At 39.6% G+C, this 19173-nt stretch overlaps 1 protein-coding gene across 10 annotated transcripts in view; it reads left to right on the plus strand.

Annotated features, from left to right (window-relative positions):
• Positions 1-14347, plus strand: part of LOC125449447 (acylphosphatase-2-like) — a 51572-nt gene extending 37225 nt beyond the window's left edge. For 9 of the 10 annotated variants that reach the window (XM_059641444.1, XM_059641445.1, XM_059641447.1 and 6 more), the window contains exons 5-6: positions 4487-4596; positions 12608-14347. In XM_059641444.1, coding sequence (XP_059497427.1) covers positions 4487-4596; positions 12608-12722 — 225 coding nt within the window. In that variant the 3' untranslated portion in view covers positions 12723-14347. The remainder of the gene's footprint in view (positions 1-4486; positions 4597-12607) is intronic. The other variant, XM_059641448.1, reaches the window with a different exon arrangement.
• The last annotated feature ends 4826 nt before the right edge of the window (positions 14348-19173 follow it).

A 19173-nucleotide genomic window follows, 5' to 3' on the forward strand; every position in this document is an offset into this window, starting at 1 on the left:
AAGCTTCTGATTCTCCACGTATGTCACCTACATATTTGGACTTGGCTGTCCAAGTATGAAGTGTGTGATTTGCAAGCAAACCTAAACACTAATTTCCTGTGATAACTGAACACAGCATCATCAAATCATAGATTAGCTCTAAAAAAATTTATAGTATTTTACCCTATTTTAATTGACCCTAACAGTGAATAGAAACTCATCTCATTTCCTATGCATTCTTCTCCCTTTAATAACATTCAAAACCCTTTTTCTGAAACTATCACTATAACAAATCACACACACAGAATTTTGCCTTCCAACATTACCCTGACTTTGTAAATAGATTTAACTGGAATTATTCTAGAAACAGTGTATTCTGAGGGCATGATTCACCAAAGAAGATGATCTAGAGTTGCAGGATTGTTTTTATAACTTCACGCTTCTCCATTGGACAGTGTTGTGAAGTAAATGTGAAGTGTTTTTACTACGTTCTTGAGTTGTATATGTATATTTATTAACTTGCAGGCTAATTAACTGTTTGACAGTTCTTTATACAGCCTTTAACCATCTCAGTGCCAATCATTCGAGTAGTTAGGCATATACAATGTTTAATGTGCTCCCAGAATCAATACTATTCAGACTGCATCCACTGGATACAAGCACTTGGCTGGATGCCACCCGGAATTCAGAGCCAAAGGTCTGATTCACAGTCTTTGTCACTGGGACAGTCTAAAATCTGGCATGATCAAAGGTAGTCAGGCTACCCTATGCAAAAAGCTCACTCTCACAGCATTGGTTCAGATAACAAGATACATTAGGCAGCATGCTGGAAAACAGTCCCAGCAAAATTGTGTGCTACACAGCTTGAAATACAACAAAGGAGTCAATATGGACAGTGAACACGACTTAGGGTGCAACATATGGGAATTTATGATATGACTGCTGAATTACTTTTGCCCATTGAGCAAGCCCCTGATTAGATTAGATTACTGACAGTGTGGAAACAGGCCCTTCAGGTTTTATTGAGTAAAAGTTCTTCTGAATTCCCTTTCTTGATCTTCAATTTTCCTTCAACACTTTCATGACCTCTTGAACTGGCAAAAATATGTTTCCTGTCTTATGCTAACAGTCTGCCCAGAATCACTGGACCACTGTTTGGAAGCAGCTTGGCTAACATGTTGTTAATTTTTATTTCACTGAATGAGGTTGGTATCTTCTGCTACCCTTTGCTACCTTTTCCCCAATCAACAATGCATGACCCATTTACTGTACAATTTAATGTTTCTAACAAGTAACTGACTGCTGTTTGTCTGTCTGTGATAATAGGAACTGCAGATGCTGGAGAATCCAAGATAACAAGGTGTTGAGCTGGATGAACACAGCAGGTCGAGCAGGAAAGCTGACGTTTCGGGCCTCGACCCTTCATCAGAAAATCGCTTTCCTGCTCCTAAGATGCTGCTTGGCCTGCTGTGTTCATCCAGCTCAACACCTTGTTATCTGCTGTTTGTCTGTGACAGGCTGCTGAGATTGAAGAGGCCAACTGGCAGTGTGTAGTGGCTTGGAGTGGTTCTCCTGCAGGCTACTACTTTGGTAGCAATAATCTGGTTGTGCTTTGTTGCTTGCTTTGCAGACGTTGGAGGGGTGGAGGAAAAGTCTGAAGGTACTGCCATTCTGAATGGCAGTGGCTGCTGTGGAGTACTGTCATGTTATAGTCACTGATCTATGTGATACAAGACTTAATAGCAAGAAGAAGATTCTATCAAATGCATGTTCATAGATGCTGTTCTTTTACCTGCAGCCTTCAGACTATTCAAATCCATACTGATTGTACCATCTGTTTTGTAACTTATTCTGTCTCAGAATATGTAGACCTTTTTACTTTTGTCTTGGTCTCTTGCCATTTGCTGCCAACTTGTCACTAATTCCTCATGCCTGAGGCATGGAACACATCAAGAGACTTTAATGGAAACTTCCAGAGGCAAGGTTGAGTTGTTGGAGGGAGTGTACTCAAGTGGATTGAAAGTCGTCTTCGGTCCCAAGGGACTGGCTAAGAAAAATTATTGATTTACCTCATCTTGCGCATCAGTGTTAGTTTGGCAATCTTAGATCTTCAGCTAGGTTTCTCAATCAAAAGAAAAGCATTGTTTTAGACCCTACAATGTCAATTTTGTGTTTGTTTTCTGTGCAGAGTTGCACAGCATGTAATTAGGTAAACTAATACAGTCACACCCTGGATTACGAGCAAGTATTGACCCTGAGTATATCTGTTAGCTGTTCGGAATTTGGAACACAGTACAGTAAAAGTATCTGTTTATAAGCATGAGTGAGCATTTGCATTTCAGATCCTTAAAATTATAAAGAATGATTCTCTTTGCAAGTATAAACTTTCATAATTCAGATATTCATAAATTGGGAAACCCCTGTAGAATGTTTTGTTGCAAGGGGAATTGAGTGTAAGTATAGGGAGAGTATGCTACAGTTATACAGGGCATTGGTGAGGCTGCATCTTAAGAGCTGCGTATAGGTACTGGTTACTATACTTACAGAAGGGTGTCAATGCACTGGAAGCGGTTCAGAGAAGATTTACTAGACTAATACCTGGGATGAGCAGGGAAGGCTAGACAGGCTAGGCCTGTATCCACTGGCGTTTAGAAGAATCAGAGGTAACTTGTGGGAGAATTTGGGATTTACAGTTTAAAAATAAGAGGTCACCAGTTTAAATTAGAGATCTAGAAAGATTTTTCTATCAGAACTTTTCTCTGAGTTGTGAATTTTTGACTTCTCTCCCTCAAAAGGCCGTGGATGGAGAATCTTTAAATATTTTTAAGGCAGAGGTAGACAAATTCTTGATTACCAAGGGGTGAAAAATGATTGGGGATCTGCAGAAATGTAGAGTTGAGGTTAGCCATGATCTTCTAGAACAACAGAGTAGGTTTGAGGGGCTGAGTGGCTACTTTTGTTCCTTGTTCGTATGGTCTGCGTAAATGTTTACAACATTGCTAATGTTTTACCTTATGATTCCCAGCAGTTTGAAATAAAGACAATTTTAGACTTAAATGCTGGAGCTTTATCAAATGTCTTTCTTAGATTACACAGCGTGCTGTTGACATATATTGTTAGCTTGATATAGAAACTGTAGTAAATTGATAAGAGATATGGCTGTCTAGGTACACTGGTGATGAATACAAATGTATAAAAACATTGTTCCTAAATCATATTGGATTAATATAGCAATATAGCAGCTGGTCTCAGGGGCAGAAATTATCAAATGTACTTTGAAAATCTGTAATCTAGATCTGATAAATGGGCTATTACCACATACTATTATCGCTTTCCCCAGGGCCATACTGTCTCTTCTGGAGGAAGAATGGCTTCAGATTCTGTAATGAGGTTTAACTTGGGTATGATGGAGGATGATAATCAGGCAACTGTCCTCCGATGTTTGCAGAGCGCTCAGCCAGCAGTTATTTGACAAGGAACTAAGACCAGACTAGCCTAGTTGACATCCTGAACATTGACCTTTCATGCACTGAGAACTGCAGGCTCCCCTTTTTATATCAACTAACCAACAGACGATGCCTGAAAGTGTTCCAAACCTATGTCAGCAAAACTATGATGGACAGCAGATTGAATTTCAGCACATTCTCGGTAACCAACAGTGAGAACAGCTTTAAACAGGTTAATATGAACAACATGAAAACTTGTTTCCTGGTCCATTTTTGACATTTTCAGAAGTGCCTTGAAAGAATACTTAGCAGGAATCCCTCACACTATTCAGGCCTGTGAAAGTCTGCAGTACTTTTTATGTCAGCGTGTGGTTGAGGCTCAGAAAGAGGCCATTCAGCCTATCACGCCAGTGCTTGAAGCAGTTCAGCTAGTACCACTGTCACACTTCTGCTTCTCTCCCTGCACGTTCTTCCAATTCAGACAATAATCCAATTCCTTGACTGAACTTGTTTCTTACACAATCTATTTCAGATCCTAGTCATGTGCAGCTTAAAATAATATTTTTGTTCAAATCCCATGTTCCCTCTGGTTCTCAATCTTGCCAAAATGTGGATGGTGTCTTCCTATCTACACTGTCCAGACTCCTCATGATTTTGGGCACATTTATCAAATTTCCTGGTGACCTTCGCTGAGGAGTACAGTCCTAACCTCTCCAAATTGTAGCCGAAGTTCCTAACGCTAATCTTCGGAATTAGTCTCAAGGATATTTTCTACTGTCTCCCGTATGCCTTCACATCATTACTAAAATGCAGTGGCAAGAATGGATACCATATTCAGTTGAGGCCTAACTGATGCTTCATACATAGTCAACATAATATCTGTACTTTTGTAATCTGTATCCTTATTAACAAAGCACAAATTGCTGAGTGCTTTAATAACTGTCATGGCACCATGATGATTTGTACATCCGTACACCCAGATCCATCTGCACTCATTTTCTTTTTCATGTTATTACATACTATATATCCGTAATATTTTATTGTTTTGATTTTTTTTTCAGTATACTGAGGAACAAGCCAGAAAGCTAGGCCTGGTTGGCTGGGTAAAGAACACAGCGGGAGGTACAGTGACTGGACAGGTGCAAGGATCAGTTGAAAATGTCAACTTTATGTGAGTAGTACAAGGTGGAAATGTCAGTGTGTTCAGTATGCATCTTTTAAGATTTGAATTTTGTACATTGTTACTGACAATGGATCACTGTATATGCAGATGGAAGAACAATCTGACTGTTGGTAAGTAGTGAGTGAAAAATATGGTCCATGCAATGATAGTAATGTTATGCTTCACTAAGACCTGAGCGGAATATTCCCCTCCCAAAAAGCAGAGGGGAAGTTGGGAAGCAGATAATTGGGTGAGTTAGAGTCAGGGACATTCCCATCCCCTTTCTGCCATCTCAGAAATTAAGTTCTGAGTGGAGTATTTTCTAATCATCTTTCTCAAAGTTGATTATGTACCTCTGGAGCAGGAGGGACTTGAACCCAGGCCTCCTGGCTCAGAGATTGGGACACTAACAATAGCTCCAATGTTTTGGATGGGAAAATCTATGGTCAACCTTTCTCACCTGCCAGTTATATCAAAGACCATTTCAGGGTCCCATCCCAACTTGGCTGTAATTAATACAGCTTCAAGTAGTATGAAAAAGAACCAGTTTACCTGACTAGTAAACCTAGTGTGTCTGGGCTTTCATCTTGTAGGGGTGTGGTGGTCTCCATTCTGTACTTACTTGAGCAAGTTAGGCTCCCTGCCAGTGTTTCAAACCCTAGTAACTTAACCAAACACCAGCTACCTTTCTTGCCCCTAGTCCTCTGCCTGGGTTCTAGAGACCGGTGTATCAGCAGCAATAAAAGTGCTTCCTGCTCCATCTTCATATTTTCGACAGATATTCTGTCCACCAGCCAAACGATTGAAGTAACAATAATCCCGTGAACTCTGAACAACATTGGCCGTGAGCTTCTCTCCACTAAACTTCTCTCAATAGTAGACTTGGTCTGAAAGCTTTTCCTTTTGGCTTTTAAACATTAGGTTGAGGAATTTCTGGGAGAAGTGAATTCGTAAAGGAGTTTTTGGGGGCTTATGGGTGGATAGATAATTTGTTTCTTACGGTGTTAAGAATTATGATAATGCATTAATAAGATAATTAATTCTAATTCATCACAGTTTATATATAACATGAAAATGAAGTACAAAATAATAAAGTAATTATTCAATAAACATCTGGCTGTGCAAATAATTGTAGTTTATTGTAAAATTTAGATTTTAATATACAGAATAAAAATGAAATGCTGACTAGATTCTGCATTTTGTATTAAAGTCCAAAGATCATGTGTCATCAGGTCGTGTTAATTAAATTTTCAGTAATTTACATAAATATTTATGTGTTTTCTCTGATATTGGCTGTGTCACAGGCTATTTGTTCCACACCTTACTTGTAGAATTATGTCATTTTTATTCCTTATTTCCATTATATATTTACTTCACAGAATCACCGGTCTGTAATAGTGCAGAAGGAGGCCCAGTATGTCAACACTGGCTGTTCAGCTAAGCATCATGACATCGTGCTATTCTCTTGCCCTTTCCCGATACATTAAATGATTATTAAAGTGGAAACAATACTGTCTTGAATGTCTCATTTGAGCCTGCTGCTGCCACGCTTGCAGGCAGTGCATTCCTGACACACACCTCTGATTGTGTGAACAAGTCTTTTTTTCATCCCTTATGCAGTTCAGCTTAGATCTGTGCCCTGTCATTCTTGATCCCTTTACCAGCAGGAACAATTTCTCCTTACCTACTCAACCCAACCATCTCATGGTTTTGAAAACTTCCAGCATATTTTCTCTTAGCCTGTTCTCTCCAAGGAGAACAGTCCTTGCCTTGCCAATCTGTTTTCGTGACTGAAGTTTATCATATCTTGAGTCATTCTTATAAACTTTTGGTTGGTTATGGCAACAGGTAGTGGCATTAGATGGCAAAATTAAATATTTTTCTCATAAGGTCTATACAGAACTCTTACTGCCTTATAGAGTATGATTTAGTACCTGATTTGGTTTGATGTTGGGGAGGTGGTGGTCTAGTAGTATTATTGTCAGCCTGTTAATCCAGAGACCCAGATAATGTTCTGGGGACCTGGATTCAAATCCTGCCATGGCAAATGGTGAAATTTGAATTCAACAAATATCTGGAATTAAGAATGTAATGATGACTGCCTAGCCAGTGACGCTGTCATCCTGTGAATGAATAAAGAAGGAAAAAAATTGATTTTGGCTGTCTGCATTTGGATATTATTGCACGCAAAGTGTATTGTTTAAAATCTGCTGGATTTTGCGGTGTTATGGCCAATGCTGTATACATTTTTAGAAGATCACGAAATGTAATGTGTGATGCACAACTTTTACTCTTAAGGTGAATCTGAATCCTCCTATGGTTACAAAACCAAAATGTTGTTACGTGTGTACAGCCTCTGGTCAATAAGAATGGTTGCTTGGTGTGAGTGCTCTGCAACTTGCAAAAACATATTAATCTCAGGCTATGTTAGACATTTTGAAGTTGTTTAAGCAAATCTATGGGTATATTTGATTTATTAAGTTATGGCGTGGGCCATTGGTCTTGGAACACCTAAACCATGGAGAGTTGTTGTGTGCATTTTAAATGACTGATTTCTGTCTCGGATTTTGAAGTTGTAGTGACGGCAAAACTGTCAAGGTTTACTGTCATTACCATTTCCAAACTGACAGCAACTTCTTAGATTCAAACATACAATTAAATGTGAAAATCCAGAAGTGGCCATCGGGGATTCCATGCTCCTCCTCATGCTGCCCTGTTGAAGTACCCACAGACTAATCTTCAGACAGCACTTGAACTGACAGGAACATATGCTTTTGTTCGATAATAATACTGTACATAAACCCAAAAATGTTACACCTTAATAAATGGTGTATAATTAGGTTTTTTAGCAATGCACGAAGTCACGACTAAACACCCTCTCTGACCTGGAAAAAACAGCTATTTTATATTGGTAGTATATCAATTCTAATAGTTTTTTTTAAATTTGCTTGAATATATCTTAATCTTTATTTCTGTGTCCATTAAAATTTGTAAATGAAGGATTTGCATTTTATTCCTTTGACTAATTCTGATGGATAGAAAACCAATGTGATTGACAGTTTAGTCTAATTGATACCATTATCATTCCTGAACATTTGGGAATTACTAGAATAGGTAACAGATTCAAACTAGCATTGATAACGAGGAAATCCACAGCACAGACTTGTAGACCTGAGTTGAGTTAGCTTTCTGCAGGATCAATGCTGTCATTTTACCACCTATTGTGAAATCTGTTTCTATCATTTGTCTGCTAAAGAGTGGAGCAGATTTTCTTTGAGTTTTTTAAAAAACTCATTCATGGGATGGTGGTACAAGTGGCTGGGCCAGCAATTTTTGCCGATCCCTAATTGCTCATGGGGCAACTAAGAATCAACCATCTTGTAACAAATCTGGAATCACATGATGGCAGTTTTTCTAAAGATGGGCTTTTACGGCAATCAGCAATAGTTAAATGGTGACCATTAGACCAGCTTTCCTTTCCAGTTTGTTTTTTTTAATTGACTTCAGGCTTCACCATCTTCCAAGGTGAGATTCAAACCATGTGCCTGGAACATTAGCCTGGGGCTGTTGATTATTAGTCTAGTGACATTACCGTTATGCCATTGTCACCCCATAACTCTGTGAGGAGGATATATGTAGCAAAATGGAAGTCTGTAATGGAGCATGCCTGCTTATTCATTTGTTTTAATTAATGAATTAAAGAAAACTGGGCTTCCATCTTGTTGTACCCATCTGATCTTCCTTACGTAGCCTGCCTGGGTTATTATTTTCACCCAATCCAAGAGAAAGAACAGGCTCTGCAGTGTCCAGAGTAGCATTACCAAAGGTCTTGGTGCAGGATGTTTGTTTAGGACAAAAGTATGGCAAGGATGGTATTTACATCAACTCATCAGTGACATAGTTCATTATTTGATTGTCTAACAGTGATATGAATAATTGGGTATTAAAGCGCCAGTAATGGAGTTAATTGGGTATTAAAGCATCATAATGGCGTTAATAGGGTATTAAAGCATCTGTAATATCCAATTTGTTATATTAAGGAAACAATGCCATAGTTAATCGGGTATTAAAATAAATGGCCTAGACAGCCGGGTATTAATGCATCAGTTATTTAGATAAGTATTGAAGCATCAGTGATTAGCTCATCATCTAATATTACAAAGAGCTATTTAAACTGTTCCCCTTAAAAGTATCCAATCAGCTAAAGCCTCTAAAATAAATTAATGCACTTAATCAAGGTTTAATTACTTCAATTAGATTAAAATACAAAATTAGCAAACCTATACTTTAGACATTGCTATATTCTGTGCTCTTCTTTTGGACACTTGAAGATTTGTCCTTTGTTACAATAAACTAGGGCAGGTATGCTATTTTTATAGATATATTTCGCATTAACTTGCACATTCATTGGGGAAAGATGTGTGAATGAGGTCAGGTTATAAATGTACACTGTTAGCAAAATTGAAGGATGAGTTCTACTAAAGCTGCCATGTGGGCTGATTTCTTGGCCAGGAGTTACACATTCAACGATCCAGATCATGTTGCAAAGTGAATGGGGATGAGAAACAAAAATGTCTGCATAACTCAGAAACAAGCCCTGAACAATAGAAGCAACTTCTGCAAAGAGGCGCTTCCTATCCTGCCGTTTCATTTGCTGCACTGTGAGGAAAGTTACATTATGAATAACTACATCTGGGGTCCTGGATTCGATCCCACTGTGGCAAATGGTGAAATAAAAATCTGAAATCTAGAGTTTAATAATGACCATGGAACTGTTGTTAATTGTCAGGAAAAACCTGTTTGGCTCACCAGTGTCCTTTAGGGCAGTAAACTGCTGTTCTTAGCTTTCTTGCCGACTTGTGACTCCAGATCCACAGCAATGTGGTTGATTTTTAACAATTATGAATAAATGTTGACCCAGCGAGAGATCCCCACATCATGCCACCTCCTGTGGATCTAAGCCACATTGTGTATGAATAATTGAGCTGATTAACTTTCATGCAATCTCTCTGTTGAATTTTCCCCTTTCACTTGCAAGGGAAAAGATTTCTGTCTGTTGGATTTTACTTCATCTCCTCACCATCTCATGATTAGTGTCTTGATTTTGAAATTGGATTATATTAGGAGGTAATGAGTGGCTGTGATTATTTGGAATTGGTATGGTGGTTGTGACCTCGTTATGCTTCTGGCACTTTGGTTTGCCATAAGCTATTTACGACTGCCATTAAAATTGTACACTGCCCTGAAATGTTCACTGACTCATGAAGAAGTACCAGGGAGCAGGTTTTTAGGCATCTAATTCATGTTCACAATGTTGTTTCTTTCTGTTTCATGTTGCTTTAGTTTGTCAGTTTTGAAGGCTAATGTTGGACGGTTTTGCTTAGATTTGTGACCTGTACTCCATTTCAGTGTTCATTGCTTTGCTGACCTCTGGTTGTTGGATTTTATGGTTTTAAATCTATAAGGTAGCCTATAAGTTGTTTATAATGAATTACAGTACCTAGTGGCTGCATTATGTCACAGGTATTAAGATGGTTCGTTATTTGGCCTCAGAAGAATTTTCAATCAGTTCATTTTAGGCCAATGTTGTTTAGTTAAATTCTGCTCCCAAGATTTGAAATTCACATTTCGAAGTATTTGAGAATGCGGATCAAAATTCAGCACAGAAGGAACTGGATCCATTTTAATCCTGAGAGAATGTTATCTGTATACCACATCAGCTAGAGTCATTGGCAGTTTCTTAAGTCATTGCACTAAACATTTAAGCATTATAAAGGTTTCTGAGGTTAACCATCATTGGAGACCACTCCCGGGAGCAGGGTGGCTGGTTTTGTCACAAGTTCAGCTTGCCATATCCTGGGGTGTGAGTTCCTTAAATGAAGGGAGTCAGATAGTGAAGTTGGACAATAAATTAATGACATACATAGCCCACTAATAAGGATAGTATGGTGCACTTTGTTTTGTTTTAATTAGGTGTTATAAAATTTGGCATTAGTTACTGAATTTGTTCACATTATCTATAAAACGAATTAGCCTGTTGGTTCATAATTGGGCCTTGTCTCCAATGAGTGTTCAGCAGCCTAACTCTCTGAGATGGAAAACCATGTATGAGATTACAATCTCCAGTACACACTTTCCCAGGTGAAGTTTGGCGGAGGGGATATATTAGATGGCAAGTAACCCCAGCCCCACCAGGAAAGCCCAACCAGTCATATACCTATTAACTCAAGAGCTGAAATGGAATCAGAAATTACTTAGAAATTCATCAGGCCTGGCAGCATCTGTTGAGAGAAAGAGAAGCCAACGTTTCGGGTCCAGTGACCCTTCTCCAGAATACTGTTTCGGTTTCGGATTTCCAGAATGCACTATTCCTTGGGTTTTTTTTAACGCAACCTAAGAGCTGACTGGCTAGCCTTGGCAGTCTTGTCAACCTATTGCATACCTCAGCAGTGGCACCCTGGTTCACCAGAAGCTGGCAACCTGTCAAAGACCCACAACCTTTGGGCCTTGAAGACTGTTGGTCGAGGCATACACCTAGGGAGATCAAAGAGCAAAAAGGTAGGTCTTTCCCTTTTACTTCTCAAGATGATGTGGGTCACCGGGGGGGCAAAGGCCTGATGAATTTGAAGTGCTGGCCTACCTGACCATAGTTCCAATTGCCCACAGATTGGGGGGCCTTAATTCAGTCACTCTGTCATAAAGCTGGGCATTAGACAGTAAAGATCCACTTCTGATCATATATGGTGCAAGATCAGCTTAAAGGCCAGGTGAAAAATGTGTCTTTACATCCAGTCTGTTCAGTCTGTCAGAATTTTATATACTCCACTCGGATCCCCTTTCATTCTTCTAAACTCCTGTGAACTCCTGCGTCAATCGACCCAATCACTCCTTGTATGACAAACATGCCCTCCCTGAAATCAGTCTGGTGAACCTTCGCTGCACTGTCTCAGTCATAGATGGCAACACAACTAAGCCCACTCGTGTCCTCATTTAAAGTCAGCACACATGCATTGTCTCTCAGGCATCACTGGTTAGAAATCAGAAAGCAGAACACCAGCTGACCTTCTGTTGACAACTTCAAACTGAAGCGGATTTGGTACTTCAGCTGCTGATGTAGATGAGCTCAGGTAATTCAGCAGGGATCAAGCCTAGACTCTTCCAGTCCTCTGTTCCTTGAGTGATGCATTTTCCCACTAAATCTTTGACGAAGAACATTGCCTATTAATAACTGGACTGTATATGAGCTACAAGTGGGCTTTTGGTGCTAAACTAATTTACCTTTTTATGTTATCTTATTTTTGTCTCTTACAGTTAAATTGCAGTGTGTTTGACTGCTCATCTGAATCTGAACAGAAAGTGCCCAGGGTGAATCTTGCCACTGAAAGAACTGGCCCATTTGCCAAAAAAAAAATCCTGTTGTCTGTCAGTTCTGCATTGCCAGAGTTTTGGAAGAAGTTGGATGATTAGTTGGACACATCACTTTGGTGCTCCAACTAACTTAGCTTTATGTAACCTCACACTATAACGGTAGTGACCAATATGTAGCCAAAGTCCAGAGCACTTTCACTCATGGGTTGGGTTGAATTGTCAGAAAATTCACTCTAATGCACTGACAAACCTGGGAACTGGTTATTCAGTAACATACATCTTGGAAGCATGTGGTCATGTGTTTACCTTTTTGTCTGGGAATGTTTTGTGGCTCAAAGAGATCTAAAAAGATCAATACATGACTTCAAGTGTTAAATTGTCTGATCTCACCAAGTGTTAACTTGCCTGAAAATTAGTATAATGTGTCCCATTATAAACCTCAGCATCTTAAAAAGCAACATTTTCTTCAGTAAAAGCACTAAATGTTTTATCTGGGGCACAAATAATTTTTGCCACTGAGCACATCTATAGTGTTGTAGGCGCAAGGACAGTGATGCCACATGCCAACACTGGTTATCTGCTGGTCTCTATCAATTTGCCTTTTCCGTCTTTATGCCAGAAACCAATCATGATTTTCTTTTTATTTTTGCAGGATGAACTGGCTGAAATCTGTGGGGAGCCCGATGTCTCGGATTGACAAAGCCCTTTTCACAAACGAGAGAGAGATCTCCAAACTGGATTTTAATAATTTCTCAACCAGATATTAAGATGTTGCAACAATTGATGTTTGCTGGAACTTTGCTAATATGACCTTTAATGCCATACAGCTTGGAAAGGGAGAAAGAAGGGACATTTGTTGAATGTAAAGGTTTGGAGAGTAACTTACTTAGAGAGTAAGGGGTGTAAGTTGCTTTTTATTGATGACCTACTTGGTTGATTTTGTTGTTTTCCCCCAATAAATTCTGAGCCTTTCCTGTCTTTCGGGTCTGGCAATCAACCTCCATGCATTTCTTCTGTCTAAAAAAATTTTATGCTGACAACATATTCTGCTCCACCAAAGTTCTTAAGATTTCAATTCGTTCACCAGATGCTGTAAGGAATTTTGTTGAGCAGAGATGCAGTACTCCCTTTCCCTTCAATTAAAGTTAGTGACAAATCACTCTGTCTCTCCATCCTTCATAAGACTTGTTTATTGTATTGTGGCTCCATGTAGTCCAAGTATTGGGAGTGTACAGCTCTAACTACCTCTTCACTTCAATTTTATGTTTTTTAAAGCAGAGATCAGTCACCAGTCATCTGCAGGTCACTTATCTCTGAGTTTATCCTGGTGCTTGGTGTAATGTAGGTCACTTCAGCTGTCAGGACAAGATAGATTGGCCCATTTGTGTCATGAATGCTGTTGGAGAGCTGAGTCTTGCATACTAGAATCAGCAGAACCAGAATAACATAATGGTCTTTAATAACTACTTAAAGCAACATCACTGTTAGTAATCTTTAAAGGTTAGAACTTACCAGCTTTATATTTTTGTTCAGAGTACTCATTTTTGGTGTAAACTACCTTTGCTAAATAGAATAGTAAATGTAATTGTGAGGATTGTCTGAAATTAATAGTTTATGGGCATCATTGTGTACTTCAGTGTTGTTTGCAGGACTGAATCATGTAATTAAAATTGTTCTGTGGGCGACTTTCAATGCAACTCTGACAGTGTGCAACATATTAGCCCCTGTGAAGTGTTACATCATTTTGAATCCCTGAAGGTGACAGTTGAGAAATTCCAAGTTGCTCATCTATTTTTCAACCCAGAATATCCTGTACAAGTAGAAACAAAATGCTGCAGATGCTGGATCCTTCAAACAAAAACATAAAATGCAAGAAATATTGAACAGGTCAGGCAGCATCTATGGAGGAAGAAACCGCTAATGTTTCAGGTTCAAGAGCCTGTGTCAGAACTGGCAAAAGATAGAGATGTAATAAATTTTAAGCACATGCATTGGCAGAGTGAAGGTGTCGATAGGAGTGGGGATCCTGGCACAGTGGTAGTAAAGTCACTGGACAAATGTTGGAATTTAGGTTCAATTAATAAAATCTAGAATTGAAAGTCAGTCCCAGAAATGGTGACCATGAAATTATTGTTGGATGCCATCTGGTTCGCTAAAGGGAATAAAATTGATCATCTTTACCCAGTCTGGCCTACATGTGACACTAAATCCACAACAGTGTGACTAAGTCTTAACTGCCCTCAAATGGCTGAGCAAGACAATCTATTCAAGGGCAATTAGGGATCATAGGAGCAATTAGAGATGGAAAACAATGCCGATTGTGTCAATGATCACCACTTCCTTAAAGATGGTGAGGAGCATTTAACTAAAAATAAGGAGTAAAGTTGATCCCACAAAATGACCAGAAAAGTCTGAGGGTGGTAATGAGACCAATCAAGTTCTTTTAAAAATAGAAAATGCTAAAAATACCAATTAGGTCTGGTAGCATCTATGGAGAGAAAAAGAGGTTGTGCCCTTTCAGCACAACTTTTCAGTTTTCTCCATTTACATAAATACTTGTCACACAAATTCCTTTCCTTTTTAAGGGGTGGGGTAATGAGAGTACATTAGGCAGAAGTCAGGACAGGTTTGAGATGAGGGACATGAAAATCTTATCAAAGATGTATGACCTAAATATCTTTATTTTGGAAAATGCATATGGTCTAAAATAGAATTAGAGCCTTCAGAGGGAATCCCTAATTCTGCCAAAAGATACAAAAGTCCAAGACAGTCCATGAGCTGCTTGTCAGCACTTGTCAGATGGCTGCAGCAGGATTAGAATGCAAGCCCTCTCCATTAGCTCCAAACCTGAGGAAACATAAACGGTTGCAAAAATGATCCAGCCCAGGCTGCCTCAGCTCCACTCCATAAAAGCAAAATACGACAGGTTTTGAAAATCTGACATTAGAAACAAAATGCTGCTTAGCCCCGGCTGATATTAGTCAACATTCCCTCGTGCCCATTCCAGGAGAGTGCATGTTGGTTCATTTATTTTCTACAATCTACAAACACTGGTAACATTTCAGAAGTGCTTTAACTGGTATATATAAACAGACATCGCTCACTCTTTCATATTTCTGTTTGCCTGTTCTTTGCTTCCTTGCATCCACCCATCCTTTGTTCCTTCCTTCTATCCTTTTCTTCTTTTGAAACCTTCATGAGAGAATTGAGTCAATATCTGAGGTGGTAACATTTGCAGGGGGAAGGACAGACGAATGTGAGTAAACAAATTGCTGTTGCAAAGAACCAGAATGGGCATAACGGGATGAATAATCTTCTGGATTGTAACAATTCTGTAATTTGTCCATCTGTCTTTCCTTCTTTGCAAAGTACATGAAAATAGGTGTCTAGACCTGTACAAGTGTTTTTCAAATTAGCATAACCTTTAACACAAAGCAGCAGATAAACTTGGGACCTTCAAGTGTTTGACAGTTAATACTGCAGTTGATAGCTCACTAAATAAAAATCTACCAGGGGAACCAGTGTTATCTTTAAATTTCATAACAGAATGCATTATAGAATGAACTAACCAAGAGGACATGTGTCTATTTTACTCATTCCATGCCTGACAGTTTTGACTGAGAGCGTAGTCCCCTTGCATTTGTTTCTCCCCCTCCCTTCAGGATACCCTACTATCCTCACAGTTGGTTGTGAGATGCATGTCAGATCAGAACAAATCATCTCCACTTGGCACTGCCTGCTGTCCCAACAGCTTGTCTGCTACTAACCTGCAGGTGAGGATCTATGATCTAATTACTAAAATAAGGATTGAGGCTGCATGCAGCTGCTGCATCTGACACCATTCTGTCAGCTACCGCGAACTTTCTCGCCATCGGTCACTCCACAAAAACAGACCCTTGCACCCTGAGATTAGCAGCAAAGATGTAAACTGTTTCTGCAGATTAATTGTAAAATAAATATAAAGACAATAAAACACAGGAGCAGAAGTAGGCCAGTCAGCCTATTTGAGTCTGCTCCACTATTCAATGAGATATCCTAAACTCCGTCTTCCTGCCTTTTTCGCATAATCCTTGATACGTCTACTGATTAAAAATCTGCCTTTCACAACCTAAAATATACTTAACAACTCAACCTGCGTAATCCTCTGTGGAAAAGAATTCCACAGATTCACTACCCTGTGAAAGAAAAAATCCTTTTTGCCTGTTTTTAAATGGGCAGCCCCTTAATATGGGATTATGTCCTTCAGTCCTAGACTCACCCACAAGCGGAATTAACACCTCTGCATCTACCCTGTAAAGTCCCCTATGAACCTTGTTTCTTTCAAAAAACCTCTCATTCTTCTAAATCCCAATGAGTATGTATCCAGACTAATCAACCTTTCTTCATAGGAAAATCACTTTATGCCTGGGATCAGACACATGAACCTTTTCTAGACTGTCTCCAATGCCAGTATATCCTTCCTTAGAAAAGGGAACAAAACTGTTCACATTATTCCAGGTGTGGTCAAACAATATACTTTGATCAAGTAAGCATTTATAAGCACACCTCTTTAGTAAATACAGCGAAGTGGCTAATTGCCCAACTTTAGAATTATATGATGGTACAGCATGGTAAGAGACTTTTCGGTCCAACTTGTCCATGCTGACCAGATATCCTAAATTAATCTAGTCATATTTGCGAGCATTTGGCCCATATCCCTATCAACCCTCTTCGTGTACCCGGGCAGATGCCTTTTAAATGTTATTGTACTAGCCTCCACCACTTCTTCTGGCAGCTCATTCCACACACGTACCACCCTCTGTAGTGAAAAATTGCCCCTTAGAACCCTTTTAAATCTTTTCCCCTATCACCTTCAACCTCTGCTCTCTAGCTTTGGACTACATTACCCCAGCAAAAAGACCTTGGCTTTCATCCTATCTGCATCCCTCATGACTTTATAAACTTGTATAAGGTCACCCCTCACCCTCTGATGCTGTAGGGAAAATAGCCCCAGCCTATTCAAATTCTCACTATTGCTCAAACGCTCCAACCCCGGCAACATCCTTGTAAATCTTTTCTGAACCCTTTCAAGTTTCACAGCATCCTTCCTATATCAAAAGTGGCCTAGCCAATATCCTGTACAGCCACAACATGACCTCCAAACTCCTATACTCAATGCACTGACCAATAAAAGAGTGAAGCTAGAAAGTACGACAACCCAAAAACCCTCCTCCCAAATAAGATAACAAAGTGTGGAGATGGATGAACACAGCAGGCCAAGCAGCATCTCGGCAGCACAAAGGCTGACGTTTTGGGCCTAGACCCTTCATCAGAAAATGGGAGAGGGGGAGGCAGATTGAAGATGGATAGAGAAGATAGGTGTTGAGAGAGAACCCTCCTCCCATTCTCATTTTATCAAAAATGTAAATTAGAAAGATATAAAACAAAATAGGAATAACCCATACAGTCACTGGAACCTATATCTCAATAAGTTAATGAATGATCTTATACCTCACCTCCATATTCTTACATTGTACCCCGTGATCCCCGTCATGCCCAAAAAAACCTGTTTTGAATATACTCAAATTGCTGATGATCCACAGCTGATCAGTGTAGTTCCTTGATAGTTCCTTAATGTGCTAATATTGAATACAATGGCAAGGGAGTCATTCTTCTATTTTGGTTTCAATTAAAAATGCATACACCCAAACGTACCTCATCCCCAAGGCAGTGAGGCCTGAAATGTCAGCTTTTGTGCTTCTAAGATGCTGCTTGGCCTGCTGTGTTCATCCAGCTCTACACTTTGTTATCTCACATTCTCCAGCATCTGCAGTTCCCATTATCTCTGATATAATTTTAACCTTATTGCGAAGCCTCTTCTAGGGATGCCTAACCTGAAGAAGTTACCCTCCTCCCTCCGGACAAACCTCAGAGGATCTCTCTCTCACTGCAACTCTCTTGTCATCCCCACCTCTTTAACTTGTCTGTCTCTTCGCCACCTAGCTTCTCCTCTATCCATCTTCAATCTGCCTCCCCCTCTCTCCCTATTTATTTCAGAACCCTCTCCCCCCTCCCCCTTTTCTGATGAAGGGTCTAGGCCCGAAACGTCAGCTTTTGTGCTCCTGAGATGCTGCTTGACCTGCTGTGTTCATCCAGCTCTACACTTTGTTATCTAAGACTTTGCACTCAAAGGATTGTGTAAACTGTCAAAGAATTTGTCACCTCCACTCTGGCCACAATTGGAGAAAGGGGTTGGGGATGAAAAAAAGAGGTGGGGTGGGGCAGTGAAATTCAGAAGCTGGCTTGGGACCTGCAAAACTAGAGTGTCAGGGCATATTTCCATGAATACCAAGCATATTGTGCCTCCTATCCAGAAGCCCATTCCATATTTGATCTGTTTTTGTGTTGGGAGTTTAATACTATTTTTGCACAATTTGTTTTCTTGCCAATTTAACTTGCACTCCCTTGCTCTACTTTCATGGCATACTTTGAAATAGTATTAAGCTTTTACTTTTTCTAGAATGTTCACTGATTTAAATAAACTCACCTGTCCAAGATGGGATGCCCCACATTTTAAGCAATCCTTCCTCATAATTCACTCTTGTTTTGGTAGCGGGTGTGGAGGTTGAAGGATGAGAAGAACACATTTCATATACGTTTGCATTCTGACACTGTTTTGTTTCACTCATCAAGGATCCTAACTCCATCTCCTCTGCACTGCCTTTTAGTTACAGCTGGGCTAAGCTTCATCTTTCATGTTAATTCTTATAACTATTTCTCCCTCCATTGTCCTGTGCACCCTTCTTCTGTTCAGAGATAAGGTTGTTTCCAGAACTATGAAATCCAAAATAAATTATTACTGTAAATGCAGAATTGGCTGAAATTATCCGGAGAATAGGCTCCAGTTGACATCCTGGCTTGTTTTGAATGAATCCCAAAGCTCATTTGCTGAAATTAGCTAACACTAACGTTATGATGACAGATCAGAACTCTCATGTATTTATAGACATTTTTACTCTTTTTTTTAAAAAAAGCCTTTGGAATTACAAGTTCAGTGACTGCCTGAAAAACCCTGTGTAAAGCCAGTGGACTGCCACACTTGTAAAGTGACAAGGAAACTTCAAATAGGAGGAAACTTAATAATGAGGCGCTGACTATTCCTCTCTCAGCAGACAGCCACCTCTTGTCTGTTTTGCCATCCAGGTGTATACAAAAGGAGGGCTTTACAACTAATTGTGA

Source organism: Stegostoma tigrinum, chromosome 42 (assembly GCF_030684315.1).
Source record: "Stegostoma tigrinum isolate sSteTig4 chromosome 42, sSteTig4.hap1, whole genome shotgun sequence".
NCBI classification, from domain to species: domain Eukaryota; kingdom Metazoa; phylum Chordata; class Chondrichthyes; order Orectolobiformes; family Stegostomatidae; genus Stegostoma; species Stegostoma tigrinum.